At 45.8% G+C, this 18,132-nt stretch overlaps 1 protein-coding gene across 1 annotated transcript in view; it reads right to left on the bottom strand.

The window, feature by feature from the left end:
• ITPR1 (inositol 1,4,5-trisphosphate receptor type 1) overlaps nucleotides 1-18,132 on the bottom strand; it is a 318,730-nt gene that overhangs the window by 292,926 nt on the left and 7,672 nt on the right. Inside the window, exon 2 of the mRNA XM_073787587.1 lies at nucleotides 3,291-3,398. Coding sequence (XP_073643688.1) covers nucleotides 3,291-3,398 — 108 coding nt within the window. The remainder of the gene's footprint in view (nucleotides 1-3,290; nucleotides 3,399-18,132) is intronic.

Below are 18,132 nucleotides of genomic sequence, written 5' to 3'. Positions count from 1 at the left end.
CTTACTGCTCCTTCCTCCAAAATTCCCTGACAACTCCTAAAGTCCTGCACGTCTTTCAAGACCCTGATTCAGAGCCCCCATCTTCTCCATGAAGGCCCTCAAGTCTTTCCTGCCCCAGACCCTCTCTGCCTCTCCTCTGTCACCCCAATATCACTGGGCTGAAACACAAATGGTGCACTAGGCTACGAACTCCGCGAGGGCAGAGATCTGCCGGCTTTGTGGCCCAGAAGGTGCCCGGGGCCAGCACACTTCCTGTCCAGGCTGGGTGCTCAGTATTTACTTGGTGGATGAATCAAAAGTGTCCCACCAGCAATTTGCCTCCTTCAGCTCCGAGACACAAGAGCCCTCTGCATCAACAAGAGGGACAGTGTGGTGACAGCCTGAACTGTAATGCAAAAATCAAGAGCAGAAAGTCAAGAATCACTGAGCCTCTATGAGTATAAATAAGGTAATGCCACCAGATCAAATATAATATGTGTATGCAGGGGCCGGGGGGAATGCCTTGGAATCCAATGCAGGACTGGGTTAATTTATCATCAAGCTCTCAAACAAGCGGGAAGAGGTAGGAGAAAGGGCCCCAGCCTAGGCTAGAAGAAAGTGAATTGTAGATGGCACTCGGCCACCTACTAGCAGCACGACGCTAACTCCATCACTTCACTCCTCCTGGTCTCAGTTTCTTCATGTGTAAAATCGAAGAGTAGGTCTCAAGGATTCTCAAGTAGGCAGATGTTCCTAAGACTTTTGGTGTCTTAAATATATTGATACCCGGTGCCCATCCTCCCCAGGCCTCCTAAAGTCGTGTTCCAGGATGGGACCCAAGAACCTTTATTTTTAACAAGTTCTGCAGGTGATTCAGAAGCACTTCTCTGACAGTGCATGTCATACGCTTGGGCTGTCCAAGGTCCTAGTTGAGTTCTAAAGTTCAGTGAGTCAATAAAGCCATTTGGAGGTAACCACCATCTATGTAAGTGGAACTGGGCAACATAAATGGAGCTGGAGGCTGATTCCACAAAAACTGGCAGTCACTCATCGTCAACCAAGACTGCTGCTCCATAAATGTAAGAAATATGAGAAGGAAAAAGGTCACACTTTATTTTCCAAATCCATTTTTATACCAATTATCCTCAAATATGTGCAGGGAACCAAGGGAATAAAATATTCATCTAAAGGAAGGACTAGGGCCCAAAATTCATACAAGAGCCATCCTCATGTTAAAGGGGGAGACCTTATCATTAATTTGTTCATAATACTTGAGGAAAACGCGTAGAAAGCTCTGCACTTCATACGAAATCTAAGAACAGATGTTCTGGAAGAAAAGGAGGTATTAACATTATAGGGGGGCTTCCCTGGTGGCGCAGTGGTTGAGAGTCCGCCTGCCGATGCAGGGGACACGGGTTCGTGCCCCGGTCCGGGAAGATCCCACATGCCGCGGAGCGGCTGGGCCCGTGGGCCATGGCTGCTGAGCCTGCGCGTCCGGAGCCTGTGCTCCGCGGCGGGAGAGGCCACAACAGTGAGAGGCCCGCGTACCGCAAAAAAAAAAAAAAAAAACATTATAGGGGCTGGCACAGTAGACTGAGCAAGTGACAGGAAGCGTGCCCAGGTGACTGGAAGGGCAGTGGCACCATTAAAAGAAACTGGGGCCAAAGAGGAGGGATGGGGCATAGAGTGGGGTCGAGGTTTAACAAGGCATCCAGGTAAGAGCTCTGGGCAGACAGTTAGGAGGGTGGTGAGCCAATTCAGCCAGAGAGGGGTGGTCAGCAAAGGCAGGAAGGAAAAGTCTGCCCTGTCAAGGGCAACCGTTAGGAGCGCTGGTCTTAGAGTCCTGAGTCTTCGCAACTGTGAAACCCCGGGGCAGGTGGTTTCACCTCTCTGATGCTCAGAGGTTTTGCCCCCATAAATAGCCATAACGACAGTCCTCACTGTAAAAAGCTGTTTGGGGATTAAAGGGATGGTGTATGTACAGTACGCAGCACTGAGCTGTAAACACCCATAGGATTCGTGGAAGGAGTTACCATTCCTACTTATTATTGGTGCTGTTATGGGTGAAAAATAAGAAGAGGACTCAAGATTCAACCACGGATGGAAAAAGCAAGGAGTCAGCCAAGAAGAAAAAAGGGACAACAGAGAGGCAAAGCAGCAGGGCTCTTTGCCAAAAGCCACAGAAGGTAAAATGTGAAGGGTGGGTCTTTAGAGAAGTTTAAAAAAAAAAGGTAAGGACTGAGAAAAAAAAAAAAAAATCACTTGATTTGGTGATCAGGCAGTCGTGGATGACTTGTTTTTATCAGATGACTCTTGAAAATAAAATCTTTATTCAGAGAGGTCCAGTTGAGCGATAGAATTCTTTACCTGACATAACTTGCTCTTTGAGGCTGGAGTAACTGAAAGAGAGCCTGAGAATCCTCACTCTGCACAAATACCAGAGAACAAGCATACTTTAAGAAGTATGATTAAAAGAAAGGTTCTGGCTGCTGTAAGAATGAGAAGCTGTTGCCTTCCTTCGCCCCATCTATTTGAGATCAGCTCTCGCCAAATACAACAATGCCACCCACTACTCCTTTCCAGCAAAGACATTATAGGCCATTTGTGACTCTTCTGCAGTTAACCATCTTCACTCCCCATTCTGCTTGTGTCTGCCTTTGGGGCTAATTCACCTCTCATTTCCTCTTCTAGACAACAGGAGTAGGGAAAGAAGGGAGAAGATAATCAAATGAGTACATTAGGGAATGTATTTATACCCTTAAGAGTTGGGGGGAAAAAAAAAACTGAAGAAAGCACAAAAGACCAAGAATCTGATTTAAAGAACTTTGTGCAATTTGTAACTTTCAGAGGCACACAGCAACTTGAAGTAGGAAAAGTTCTGCTTCGAAGAAGAGAGATAAGCATCTGATAAGTTCTGGTCTTTGCTTGTACAACAAATAAGTCACCATTTAAAAATAAGAGCTCTTACGAAGCTAAAGCACTTCCTTGGGGTCTGTAAATATTAATCTTAAAATTCATCCCATATACTTAACACTTTCCCCTTGACATGTGAAAAAAGAGGAAATTATAATAAATTCTGAATTAACAGAGTCCTAACTAATGATGTTTCACTCTTGCAGAACTGACAAGAAAACAGTACTTTTGTGTAAGATGTTATACTTGGTTAACGTGAGATTTGATATTCATGATTCCAACCACTGCTGGAAAAGCCAGTAAAATGGAAACATTCTTGTCCTAGAAAAATCAGTTTTTAAGCTGATGTTATGATGTCTTAAACCAATCCTGCCACACAAGAAACCAAGCGCTCTTACCCCAAGGTGCTAATAAATCCATTGGTCGATCCCTCGGCGTACAGAGAACAGATGTCTCCGATGTGAAGGAAACTAGACATCTTGTCAGACATGGCTTTCTTGAAAATCCTAGACAAAGTAAAATATGCAACATTATTAGAAGGAAAGAAGTGCTCGGGGGTGGCGGGGTGGGGGGGGGTGGGAAAGTCACTGAAAATTGGCTTCGCTCAATTTTCCAAAGCGGCCTACTTAAAAGTCAAATTTAAATGGGAGTGTGACAGGCAGGCAATTCACTGAGCCAAGCAGGACATCTGCAACCACATTTTTCCCACATATTCTTTAATTTCAGGATATTCCAACCACAGTAATGCTTGTTTCTAACAAAACCATGCCTGGATCCAATTCTCCAAGTTGAAGACCCTCGATAATAAATAGTGAATATTAAGAGAGCAGGAAGTCAGCCAAGAACGCTGCAGTGCTGAGGAGCTGGAAAGTCTGACTTATGAAACATTAACATATTCAATCTGCCTCAGGGAATGTTCAGTCAGAAGGAAACACCTGGTATAAAACTTGGGTCCAGTAGTGCCTGGGCTGAGGTGCCAAAGCAACAAAATGAAATTAATAAGAGGAAACCTAGTAATAAATACCACAAAGCTCTGGCAGCCTTTTAAGAATTCAACAACCTACACACTTCACCCAAATGCTATTCCAGGGTCCTTCCTTCTCATACTTCACCAAGAAACACTTGCAGAGGGAGAAAGAATCTTAGCACCTGGTCCAAACCCTTCCCAATGCAATTAAGAAGAGTAAGGTTGAGGTCGCTTAAGAACCTTGGTCAGGAACGCACACAGCTAGTTAAGGGGCAGTCCTAGAAAATGCTCTTAAATTCAGGAAATCTCTACACAGCCTAGTAGACACACACACACACACACACACACAAATATCAAAGAAAATATTGACATGACTCATAGAAACAGCTTTCATCAGAGCCAGAAATATTGAGGAGTGGGAGCCAATTGTAAAAAACTAAATTGACATCTAAGAAACAATCTCAGGGGCTTCCCTAGTGGCACAGTGGCTGAGAGCCCGCCTGCCGATGCAAGGGACACGGGTTCGTGCCCCGCTCCGGGAGGATCCCACATGCCGCAGAGCGGCTGGGCCCGTGTGCCATGGCCACTGAGCCTGCACGTCCGGAGCCTGTGCTCCACAACGGGAGAGGCCACAACAGTGAGAGGGCCGTGTACCACAAAAAAAAAAAAGAAAAAGAAACAATCTCAGTTTTGTGGGAAGAGTGTGTGCTGGTGTGGACCGCAGTACCTCCCCATCATTTCCTCAGGCACCTGGTGTGTAAACGTTCAGGGTCACCTAGGTCTTCCCCAGACCTCTCCTCCAAACCCAGACCCCCTTAAACATCTTTGCCCATCTCTTTACTCAAGATTCCTTGCCAGAAAGCATTCCTCCCGCAAAGCCACAAGAGTTGTAAGGGCGTGGAAAAGCATACTCTCCTGAAATTGCTTTCTGGGTGCCAAGTTTTCTTTTCAGAATTAGTATGCAGCAATGATGAGCAGGAAACCTCAGGAAGCATTTCTCCTACCTTAGCAGGAGCGGCAGGTAAGAAAACAAACCATTAAAGAACCTCAGTTCACTGCTTCTGAGAAACAGCAAGGAAAAACTCATGTATCCCCCCAACAACCAAGATGTTACAAGAGAGATAAAGAGCACTGCCTTGAACTTATGTATAAAGAGAGACAGCAGCTGAGAACACAAACTCTCAAACAGAAGAGCCAGCATCTCTGGACCTTGGGGAAAGACAGACAACATGCAAGAGGGACAGATTGCCAAGTACCCCTCTCCAGAATCGAGGCTATCATCCTGTCATTTCTTCCTAACTGGATATTTTATACCTAAAGGCAAACCAATGTTTTAAACAACATCCCCCAAAGCTGCACAAATGAAAACCACTAAGGGGCATTAATATTTCCCTTATGTGCTTATATATAAAAGTTTCATCATAAAGGGTCAGGAAGTCAGTGTACTTCTGGAACTGATTACTGGGAAACAAGTTCTGTTTGAATTTTGAGTCAGACCAAATTTGTGTCTGCACACTTCGACCTCCCAGAAGGACACTGGGAAGTTGCTGAACGCAGGAGAGCAGGTACGTGCTCAGGCAAGAGGGCAAGGGGCCTTGTCTGCTGTGACTGACTCTCCTTTCGGGCTTGGCCTTTGAAAGAGTATTTGGCCCCAGTGGAGACCAGGCCAGGAAATAGGAGTATGACTGTTATTCACTGAACTTTCAGCACCACCTGGTCACCTTACTAAAAGTTTCAGGCCCTTAATGGGAAGAAGTGGACAAAATTCAGTGTTCTGGAATGACAAAGCATGACATACTCAACGTTGCCTGCAGTTGATAATTGCAGTAGATGTCTGGACCACACTCGTGCAGCAAGGTTCTGCATTACGACCGTTTCCAATAATAATGGCTAGCATTTGGCAAGCATTATCATGCCCACCATTGTACTGAGAGCTTTACAAATGTTCTCAAATCCTCAGGACCACAGCATGAGGCAGGCGCTACCATTATTCCCATTTTGCTGTTGGGAAACTGAGCTACAAAGAGGTTAAGATGGCCAAGCCACAGATAATTAACAAGCAGGAAGGCCCAGGTTATAATCCTGGTCTACATGACTGGTAAACAGAACTGTTCAATGGTGATACCTGGAACATGGATTAAAATGTTAACCATTCTTATTCTTTGGGTGACAAGACTATGGAGAACTGATTTTCTTTTATGTGCACAATTCTATTTGCTCATTTTTCTACTTTGGTATTTCCTAATTTTTCTACCATCGCCACATAATATTTTGATAGGGAAAAAATTTAAGTATCTTCTTCCTCATCAACATGCTTATTAAGTAGATAGTTGAACTAATAAACTTTAGGCATACTTTACATTTCCCCCAGAAAACGCAGGCCAATACATCCACACAGTTAATGATCCTCTACTGAGCAATCTGCCAGGGGTCCCAATTTAAAAAAGGCCGGGGGCGGGGGGGAGGCGAGGGCAGGGACAGATTCTTCCCCAGAGTCTCAAACAATAAGTACCGTCACAAAGGACCAGGCAGAGCCTCCCTGGTCTGGCTGGAAATCTTTGGAGGTTTCCCGTCACCTACCATTAGTCAAGTGGAGGGAGAGGAGAAGGGCGAGGGAGAGGGAGGAAAGGGAGGAGGAGGGGGAGGAGGGGGAGGAGGGGGAGGAGGAGGGGAGGATGGGGAGGAGAGGGGGAGGGGGAGGGGAGGAAGGGGAGGGGAGGGGGAGGAGGGGAGGGAGGAGGGGAGGGGAGGGGGAGGAGGGGAGGGAGGAGGGGAGGGGAGGGGGAGGGGGAGGGGAGGGGAGGGGGAGGGGGAGGGGAGAGGGAGGGGGAGGGGAGGGGAGGGGAGGGGGAGGGGAGGGGAGGGGAGGGGGAGGGGAGGGGAGGAGGGGAGAAGAGGGAGGAGGAGGGGAGGAGGCAGAGGAGGGGGAGGAGGGGGGAGGGGAGGAGAGGTTCTGGTGCAATCATCACTGATGTCCTGGAAGTAAAAACAAAGGCCACGATAGTCAACAGAACAGGCCTCTGGGGCCTGGAGGGGAGGAGGTGGAAAGTTAGCCGGTGCCATGGCCTGGGAGCAATCTTATGGAAGACTTCCTGTTGTTTAGAAGCAGGGTGGGAGAGCCTGCCTCTTTATCTGATCCTGGACCACTTGTGCCTGCAAACTCTTCACAGCTGTACCCAGGGCTCCTGTGTCACTCACACAGTGGCTGGGGATCACCTAAGGGAAAAACAGAGCCAGGGCCAACCTGCAGTTCAGCTGCATGACCCTGGTACATCAAACACTATATGGACACCTAGGGCTCTTTGCTAACAAACTCTGAATTGGTCACCAGACATCTATGAAAACAAGCCCAGGTGGTCAGCTCCAGAGCTCCAACTGTCTCTTGGCCTACTAACTATTATTTTTAGTCCACCACTGTCATCCAGGGCACTTAAACCTCTCTGCTTTCCTTTCCCCATCTGTAAAATGGGGATAATATATACTTCAAGGAGTTGAGGAATAGATGAAATGGTACATGCAAAGTGCCCAGTACAGGGGCTGGCGGACTTCCACTGCTCAATGCTAGCTATTTTTCATTATTTTTTTAATGAGGTGAGGTGGAATTCTGGATGATTCTTGGGCTTCAAAATTATGAATCACTATATTGTATAAATGAAACTTATATAATATTATAAATTTACTATACCTCAATTTAAAAAATAAAAAGGGGCTTCCCTGGTGGCGCAGTGCTTGAGAGTCCACCTGCTGATGCAGGGGACATGGGTTCGTGACCCGGTCCGGGAGGATCCCACATGCCGCGGAGCGGCTGGGCCCGTGAGCCATGGCCCCTGAGCCTGCGCTCCACAATGGGAGAGGCCACAACAGTGAGAGGCCCGCATACCGCAAAAAAATAAATAAATAAATAAAAAGAATTCTTTATATTAAACTTTCTCTGTTCATTATGTAAGTTCTGGGCATATAATGTACAACATGACAACTACAGTTAACAATAGTGTATTGTATATTTGAAAGTTGCTAAGAGAGTAGATCTTAAAAGTTCTTATCACAAGGAAAAAATGTTTTAACTATGTATGGAGACAGATATTAACTAAACTTATTGTGGTAATCATTTCACAAAATATACATATATCATTATGTTGTACACCTTAAACTTATACAATATTATATGTCAAGTATCTCAATAAAACTGGAAAATTAATAAATTTTTTAAAAATTTAAACTCAGCAAAGGAAAGGATCCCCTGCATAAAAAGTCAGCTGGGTATCAACAAATGAACTCCTGTATGACCCATGATGATACATTTCACTTTAGGGAAGATAATTATCCTCCCTAATTCACCCCTTGAGAAAAAGCTGAACAATGCAGAATTATACTCAACTCCCAACCACAGAACATTCTGGCCTTTCCAAATACACAGAATCATAGAATAAATGGCGGAAGCAACCCTGCAAAGCCTGTAATTCCATCTCTTGCCCAATAATAGAACCCCCCCCGTCCCACCCCACCCCCCATCTCGCCTAGGTATAGTCTGCGCTTCTGCTTGAACACCTGGCAATGAGGTCTACCCTAGGTTCAAACAGCCTAGTCAGAAGACACTCCTGCCCTTGTCCCCCCCGACACAAGGACAAACGCCTCCCAGAATTTTTGCTATTGATCTGTCTTCTGATGCTCAAAGACCTCTGAATACGTGAATGCTCCCTATCTGATTTCTCCTTAAGACATGGCTTCTGATTGCAAAGCATCAGCATCCTCCCCTGTTCCTGACAGCACCTGGCCTCAAGAGCCAGGGTTCCAACCCCAGCTCTGCCAGCTCATCACTGCACGGCTTCAGGCCAGATCCATAACTTCCCCAAGCCTCGCTTTTCCCATCTATAAAAGGGGGATAGTAAGAGTACCTCCTTCAGCAGGTGGTCAGGGGCTCAATACGATTGTGTTTATAAAGCACCCACCAAAGTACTCGGCAGGAAGTAAATCATGCAATCTACAGAAGCCATCTCTAGACCACCTCCGCCTCCTACCACTGCTCTAACCAGCTGATGCACCTTCTAAAACAGGATCCCCCCAGGGAGGCTTGACCACGGTGGAGAAAGGTGGATTACTACTGCCTCTGTGACATCCTCAGGCAGATGGAGCCGTGGTGGCTTTGCTGAGCCTCACATCACCTGCTGGCCCAGCTTCAATTCACTGTCCTCTGAAACTGTTCCCTGAGCAAACTATAAAGAAAAGGGATGTCGGATTCTATTGGTAAGCAAGGTGGGAATAAAAATGCGCCAATTCAATACTCAAAAGCACTGAATTGTATACTTTTTTTTTCCCTTGGCCGTGCCACATGGCATGTGGGATCTTAGTTCCCAGACCGGGGATCAAACCCGTGCCCCCTGCAGTGGAAGCACAGAGTCTTAGCCACTGGACTGCCAGGGAAGTCCTACTGAATTGTATACTTTAAAAGGGTTATCATTTTTTGTATGTGAATCATACTTCAATTAAAAAAATCAATGTGAGTTCACAGAAAAGCAGACATACCAAGCTTTCCACAAATATAAAGAACACTGTAAGGCCTGAAAAAAAAAATGCACCAATTCAGAGATCTCCTTGGAGAAGAGAAACAAGAGGTGGTGGCCTTCCAAATCCATGGTCACAGAATCTGTGCTGCTCTTTGCCTTTTCTATACCTGCCTGGTCATCTTGTCCACTCTGCTGGCTCCAGTGGTTTCTCCAGGATGAGGATTCCCAAATCTGTCTCATGACCAAGAGCTACTGGGATTCAGCTCCTAAATGCCCACAGCATCTCAATGTACCAAAAAAACTCACCTGTCTGCCCAACCCTCTTCTCCTCCTCCATACTCACATCATCTACCTCCACAGAGTTTGGTGACATCTCCTGTCTCCCCTCTCTCCTTTTCCCTGTCACAGGGCCTTTGCCCATGCTGTTCCCTTGGGCCTAGAACACACTCATCCTTATCTCATCCCTTGCCCTACTTAAATCCCAGATCTGTCTGGGATCTGTTTTGCATACCCACTGCATTCCCATCACCAGTGCCTACCACATGGTAGGTGCTTAGTAAGTATGTCAAATATATGAATGAAGAAGTTTAATGGGCATCAAATCTCACAGAGTTTAAGCTCTAATGTATTTCTTGACTCCCCCAATTCTTTTGAACTCCTCTTCCCCCACCCAATTGCAGCCATTATCATTTCTCAAGTGGGCTCCATAAACCCTTCCTATTCATCTCTCTGAATCTGTCTTTCTCCCTGCATCTATTCTACACGCACAGCCAGTATGACCTTCCAGAAGCATAAACCAGACCATGTCATTCCTCTACTTAAAACCTTCCCAGATCTCTTCAGGGCTCTCCATAATCTGGTCCCTGTCTACCTCTCCTTCCTCGTCTCTCTGTGCTCTCCACACTGCTTTTACACTCCAGCCATGATGAACTCTTCCAGATTCCCCAACATGCTGTATGCCTCCCTGTTCCCCAGGCCTTGGCATATGCCGTTCCTGCTGCCTGACACTCCTCCCCTCGCCTCCCCACCACCCCCTGTGGCTAACTCCCAGTCACCTTTACAGTCCCAGTTTGATGTCACTGCCTCTGGGAGGCCCTCTCGGACTCCCCAAATCTGGGTTATATGTTGGCAATACGCTTCTCTATATAGCACCCCAATTACCCCATCTGGGCCCACTACCACTGTCCTAAAATCACCTGTCACTTGGTTGCTTGTTTACCTGTCTTCACCATTAGACTGTGAGTCCATGAGAGTAAGAACAGCAAAATTATTCTTCCCCACTGCCTCCCAGTCCCTAGTACAGTGCCTGGGACACAGCAAGCAGTCGAACTTGGGTTCAACGTACTACAGTATCAAATTGTCTGCTGCCTAAAAGAAATTACACTGGTTTTTAGGGGACTGTTTTCCTAAAACTAATTAAAGCCAAGTTCATACTGTTGGATCAAGAATGGAGAATACAGGCCTGCTGGCCCTTTTCAACAGATTTCTATAAGAAATCTGGAGAGCCAGAAACAAAATATCTAACTTCCATCCCTGAAAAGAAGTACCCCTCTCCCACTGACCATCCCTTAATATGTCCAGAAAGGCTAGAAACATTGACTCAGAACACCTGGATTCAAATCCCAGTATCATCAGTTAGCTGCTGTGTGTTTTTTGGTTTTTGTTTTTTTTTTAAGAAGATGTTGGGGGTAGGAGTTTATTAATTTATTTATTTATTTTTGGCTGTGTTGGGTCTTCGTTCCTGTGCGAGGGCTTTCTCTAGTTGTGGCAAGCGGGTGCCACTCTTCATCGCGGTGTGCGGGCCTCTCACTATCGCGGCCTCTCTTGTTGCAGAGCACAGGCTCCAGATGCGCAGGCTCAGTAGTTGTGGCTCACAGGCCTAGTTGCTCCGCGGCATGTGGGATCCTCCCAGACCAGGGCTCGAAACCGTGTCCCCTGCATTAGCGGGCAGATTCTCAACCACTGCGCCACCACGGAAGCCCTGCTGTGTGTTCTTAAGCAATTTACATAACTTCTGAATTTCAACTCCCTCGTGCATATAAAATAAGGTGGGGTGGGGGCTTCCCTGGTGGCGCAGTGGTTGAGAGTCCGCCTGCCGATGCAGGGGACACGGGTTCGTGCCCCGGTCCGGGAAGATCCCACATGCCGCGGAGCGGCTGGGCCCGTGAGCCAATGGCCGCTGAGCCTGCGCGTCCGGAGCCTGTGCTCCGCAACGGGAGTGGCCACAGCAGTGAGAGGCCCACGTATCGCAAAAGAAAAAAAAAAGGTGCGGTGAACACCCTTCCTATCTCGCAGGGTCATCATGAGAGGAGAACCAGATAATCCACACCAAGTGCTCAGCCCAGTACCTGGCCCTTACTAAGGGCTCACTTTTTTATTTTCAAGTGAGACTGAAATGAAGACGTTCCCTTTTCTTCCTTCAAAGTCTTCACTCACTTCTGTCCATAACTTGTGATTCTTCTATTGGATAGATCCTTCTTACTTTGTCAGCACTGCTGGAAACACACTCAAATAAACAAAGGTCCCAGAAATGTTTCAGTCCTCTGCAGGCCCGTTAAGTGGCCGACAGTAGGACAAGTCATCCAAGGTACTGTTCTCAGCCCTCAGATTCAAAATACCCAAGACAGCCAGACTTCATCTCCACTTTCCCTTCTTCTAACATCAAACCAGGCCCCTGCTGGAAGGCGGGGGTGGAGGGTGGAAACCTCTTCAAAGGAATGATAATTCAATATTTAGAACCTCTTCCACTTGGGTGTGAAGACAGGCTAAAGCACAGCCTCATCGAAAAAGAAGTATGTTCATTTCATTTTAAACAGCTCAAGACAGGAAAGAAATCCAATTTTTTTTTTTTTTTTTTTTTGCTAAAAGCTTTGTGGCAGAACCTCACTGATTGTCATTTTTCCCATCTATTTTTCCTGCACATACTTAACTAATTGCATTATATTCGTTTTTCTAAAAAAAAAACCTCAACTTTCGCCTACACACAATTCAGAATTTAAAAGTTAGCAACTCCTGAAATGAGACCAAGTTAGAACACTTTCATTAACCAAGAAGTTAACTAAGGTATCACTTAATCCTCAAGGGTGGACGAACAAGGGAAGAAATCAGAATCATTACTTTATGGCAGTGAATAGACCCCAAAACCACAGACTCACGCATTTTTATTAACATGTAGAAGCAAGCCTCTTGTATTTCATTAAGATGAAGCCACCTGGCCCTTAGGGCTGAACAGTCTGACCTTCAGTAATCAGGGGACAAAAAGAAACCCAAGAACACTGCCCTCTTAAATTCGGCCCTTCCAAGCCCTGGTGTCAGGCACTGAAGACCCCCGTCATGCCTGCCCCTGGTGCATCACCCACTTCCTGATGACCAACTGCCCCATGTGTTTTCCCGCCCACTTACTTTAATGTTGACAATTGTATACATCACCCAAGACACATGCAAAATACTCCCCAGAGACCTCGATTTGCACTCATTTACCCTACTGAAACACTTAAACTGACTAACATGGAATACCTCATCTACTTTTCTTTTTGGTCATGCCACGAGGCATGTGGGATCTTAGTTCCCCAACCAGGGATCGAACCCATGCCCCCTGCAGTGGATCGCCAGGAATTTCCCTCATCTACTTCTAATAGCTTCCATGTTGATGCTTTTAACACTAGTTGTGACAGAACCCGAGGAAAATAATGCTTCGAGACAATCTTATTTCTATCACAGGACACAACTTCATCCGAGGCCAACGGCTACAAGAACCACCAATGTAAGGGGTTGTAGAGTAACAGCCATTAAGGAAGTTGCATTGAAGTGACTGTTTTCAGACATGGAGAGGAGAGGAACCTGCGCTTTACCATTTTTTACTGACCCCTCCCACTGCAGAACTTCTGGACTGGTTGGTGTAATCCTGCTCATCTGAAAAAGATGAACACAAGTACCATTGGCTTCCAAGTTCTCAGTGTTCCTTTGCAATGCAGGAGGAGCTTTAGCTGGGAAGCAATTTTGTTCTCCAAGAACAGCTTAAACGCATTAACATGCATATATTTCCGAACAGAAAGCTTTCCTCTCCCAAACGTTCCATGCCACCATGCAAGCTTCCAAATTACCTACCTATCCTATAAGCCAGTGGCTCTTAATGGTACCCCTGGGACCCCTGAGAGCTCCCAAGACCCTTTTGGAGAATCTTCAAAGTCAAAACTATTTTCATAAGAACACCAAGGTGTCATTTGCCTTTTCACTCAGTCTGTCATACATGTACAGTGGAATTTTCCAGAGGCTGCAAGACATGTGATGTCACAAGAGGCTCAAGGCAGAGGCAGGTATGTGAGTCCAGTTATCTTCTATTAAGCCAGATCTCAAAGCAATTTTCAAAAATGTAAAACAATGCCACTCTTCTCACTGAATTTTTTTTGTTTTGGAAAACACAGTTATTGTCTATTAAAAATATAGGTTACTGTGTTAATATGCAATAGGTCTATTTCTTATATTTTCTGTGTTAATTTTCTCAGGGTTCATTCTGAATATTATAAATACAGATTGGTATAACTCATGTCAACAGAAGTTCTTTGAGGTCCTCAGTAATTTTTAAGCATGTAAAGAGCTCTTGAGGCCCAACAGTTTGAAAAAACTGCTGCTACAAATTTTCTTTAAGATTTGCTCTGGCACTGGCTGGTCGTGTACTTAGGACTCATATCATATAAATATAAAAAACTGAATAGAATAGGATTAAAATGCAAACCATACAACTTAATAGCCAGGGCTTTAGAGAGGACCCCTTGATTCGAAACTTAAATCCTTTTTATTTGACACATTGAGTACCTACTATATATTACCCCTACTCCAGGCGCTGAGGATGTAGGTCAAATAAGACAGTCCTGGTCCCTGCTCTCATGATACACATATTCTAGTGAAGACAGTAAACAAACAAAAGAGATAAAACAATCAAGTCAGACAATGATAAGTACTATGCCGAGAATTAAAACTGTCACCCAATCACATCAGTTATGGCTGGTCAGGGAACAAGTTGAGACATGTAAATAAGACCTGAAAGTCAAGACAGAGGCAGTCATGCAAAAGAAATCAGGCGGAAGGGCATTTTAGGCAGAGCAAACAGCCAGTACAAAGGCCCTACAGCAGAAAAGGGCTTGGCACGTTCCAGAAACAGAAAACCAGTGCAAAGTCGGGAGAATTCATGGGGAAAGCAGGAAAGTACTGGGCAAGGTCAGAGAAAAGAGAAGCCTGTGCCAGTGGGACTTCACAAGGGTAAAATGCATGGCTTTTATTGTAACTGTGATGGGAAGTTCGGAACCTTGACCAAGTCACTTACTCTTTCTGGGCCTCAAACTACTGATCTGCAGAATGGGGATCCTCAGAGTTTACCTCATAAAGTTGTGTTGAGGATTAAACACAAAGAAAGGAAATAACGGACTTAGCACACTGGAGGCAAGACACAGGAAACATTCCTGTGTGCTGTTATTCTACCTTCTGATCTGCTCTCTTTTCTACTCTCATAAGCTACTCGTATTGAGGGCTTATGGGCTTATGATCAGTTGAAGATCAGTCTATCAACCAGCAAGTCCAAATGAATGCAGACAAGGGACACACTGTGACATGCGTTTACCTGAACATGCCAACACCAACTCCTACAGAATGTTCTCCCCAAGTAAGACCCAAACCACCCAAGCACCACCAAGTGAAGAATAGATGACTGCACGACACCTATGGAACCCCAAGTTTTGCTACTTGGCCTGAAAGCACCGTACGCTTGGAAAGTCATTCTTCTGCTGAAAAACGTAGCCAATGGAAATCCATCAGCTTTTCCTGCTCTTTCTTGGCATAGCCACATCACCTCCAGCCCCTACAAAACAAAGGGCTTTCGCCAAAGTCTTTCAGCGCTGGTTTTATTGCTGCTCGCTTTAAAAATGACTGTTTAAAAAGAATGAAATCATAAAGCACCCTTTAAAGTTAGGCTGCAAAGAAGCGGGCTTATGCACAGAGACTTACAAGCGCCTGGAGGTCCAAGAGACCTCAGGGACTTGGAGGGGGACACACGGGGGGGACCATAGCCGCCACCAACACAAAATGGCATCACTTCACTTTTAGGTCAAGCAGCCCCCGGTGGGCAAAGCCAGGCAAAACCACGAGGCCTTTTAGAGGGAAAACAAGAGTATGCCCAGGAAAAGGAAGAGCTGCCAGCATTTGATCAATGTCCTGGCTGGAGGCCAAGGACACTCCCTCCAGAGAAGCACACGCCTCAGTAAGACGCCCTAGCCCAGGCACATATATGGTAACACGGCTGTAAATACGGGGGAGAGAAAACCCATCCTTTTCATGGTTGACTCTGCCAAAAGAAGGAGAAAAGGTTCTCTTTCTAACCGTCTCTGCTTACTGGGGACTCTCACGGTTAATTCTGGAACTTCCTTTGAGCAAAGACACTTTGACGATATCATCTTCGTTGTGAAACGAGGACGAGCAGCAGCACGTTTTGCAGTTGGACACCCGGCTAGATGCTCCCACCCCCACTGCCATCCACGTCTCTGTGCAGCCCCCTCCTTGCCTTCTGGTTCCTCTAGAGTGTAATCAGACTGTCCTCAGAAATGCAGTGCGTCCCCATCAAGAGATAATTTATTTGACTGCACAAAGCACTTCTCTCTGGAGCTCAGAAGATCGCATTCTGCTTTCGTTTTCAGCCAGTGGCAAAGAAAGTCATCAATTCAGAAGTTTCAACTTTAAGCAGGGCCCTCTGTTACAATCTCAGAAATAATAATCGTAAATCTGAAGTTCGGAGCGATCCTCTGGTTTAAACTGTTGCTCCTTTTAGACATCTCACACACACACACAGAGATAAACTGCTTGCCTTTTCGCAAACACATCCGCTAAATAAGCTACTCTTGAAACAGGTACATGATCTACAGAGTTATTTCTCAGAAAAGATGTCGGTATGACACGTGCTCCTGGCCTACTCCTAAAGGCCAACGTAAGAGAAGCCAATCAAAGTTGGCAGTCAGAGCACTTTACATTTGGTGGGGAGAGATCATTTAGCCAAAAGTCCTCATTTTGTAGGTGGAAACAAACAAACATCCTCTGAGTGACTTCTTGGAGGTCACACAAACCAACTGGTGGCCAAAGCCTGCAGACCACAGGGCTCCAGGAACCAAGACCAACGCTTGGAGGGATGGGGAGGGTGTTTGTTTTGTTAAAAAGTTAAAGTCAGTCCCAACCTAAGAAGACTCCCCTCCGCGCCCCCATAGTCTGAACCACAAAAAAATAAATAAATAAATAATTTTAGAAAGCACGTTAGGTTAATATCCTGAGAGAGAGAGAAAAGTCTCACTAAGTTTGGGAAAAACACTCTAGGCTTTCTCAGCCTCAGGGTTACTGTCACTGGGGGGCAGAAAATTCTTTGCTGTGGGGGACCCTTCCTGTGCACTGTAGGATGTTTAGCAGCATCCCTGGCCTCAACTCACTAGATGCCACTAGCACCCTCTTCCCCTCAGCTGTGAGGACAAAAAAAAAAAAAAAATCTCTAGCCACTGCCTAATGGCCCCTGGGGGACCAAATCACCCCGCTGGAAAGGCCTGGTTGTTTTGATCTCTGAGACCTTTGGCTAGCATCTATTATTCTCTACAACTTGGCAGCAATGCCCCAAAGCAGGTATTTTTATACCTATTCTACAGAAGAGGAAACAGATGCACGTATGTTACATGTTTTGCCTGGACTGAACACGCAGGCAACACCCAGTTCTCGGGAGTCCCCATCCTGCGGCTCAGCAGGACAACACCATTTCAACCTGAGAGCAGCTCATTCACTACCGCATTCCTACCTCCACTCCCTCTTAGTAACCATCACCAACTTTCCAAGCCGAATGCTCTCCAGAGAGCTGTGCTGAGAAAGCACCTCAAAAGCAACCATGAGGAACTGCTGAAGACCTTTCTACCCGGTTCTCACTTCATTCTCCACGGCAAACGGGCAAAGCAACAGGCCAACTCAGGAAATAGGTCACCGGGACAGGGGTACAAAAAATTAGATGAAGAAGTAGCCTACAGACTTCAATGGGAGATAAAACATAGATAAATAACCTCATTCATGAGTATCTGTGAGCACTTACTATGTGCCAGGTACTCCTATGAGGGAAAAATCAAAAAGGCCTATAGATACGAAATGTCACGGCGATTCAGATGACAAAGACTTTTAAGGTTCAGGAAAGATTTCCCAGAAGGAAGAACACCTGGCTGGGAAGAGAAGCACTTGGCAAGGTGGATACAGAGGGGATGAGGATGGGGTCGGCAGGCAGAAAGCACACGTGCAAAGGTACAGAGACAGAACATGATCACACACGTGGCTGGGCAGTACATGAATGTCCCCAAGTCTAGGTGTTTTTGTGAGCTTTTTCTGTTCAGAAATATGTGCATGTGAAGGGGGTATGAGGAGCTTTTCAAGCTGTTTTTGCAAAACAAAATCACTTCCCAAAGAGAGCTGCTCCTGAAATGCAAATGAACACCGAGGAATTTGGAGGCTAGTGATTTTTTTTTCTTCTGTTCATCTTTTTCTGATGAGCAACGCTATACCAAGCAGTTCAGAAGTTCTGCTGACTCGAAGGGTCATAGAACATTATAAAACGTAACTTCCTCAAAGTGTCTGACAACAGGCTAAAATGCAGCTTTCTGTATGTCTGTGGCTTCACAATCCTTAGTAGGCTTTACATGTAGATTTTGGTCTCTTTCTACCTCTATCCAAACAGCCAATTTAAAAAAATCCCTCAATGTAAGCATG

The sequence above is a fragment of the Tursiops truncatus genome, chromosome 10 (genome assembly GCF_011762595.2).
Source record: "Tursiops truncatus isolate mTurTru1 chromosome 10, mTurTru1.mat.Y, whole genome shotgun sequence".
Lineage (NCBI taxonomy): Eukaryota > Metazoa > Chordata > Mammalia > Artiodactyla > Delphinidae > Tursiops > Tursiops truncatus.
This window is presented reverse-complemented; position numbering and strand designations above follow the sequence as displayed.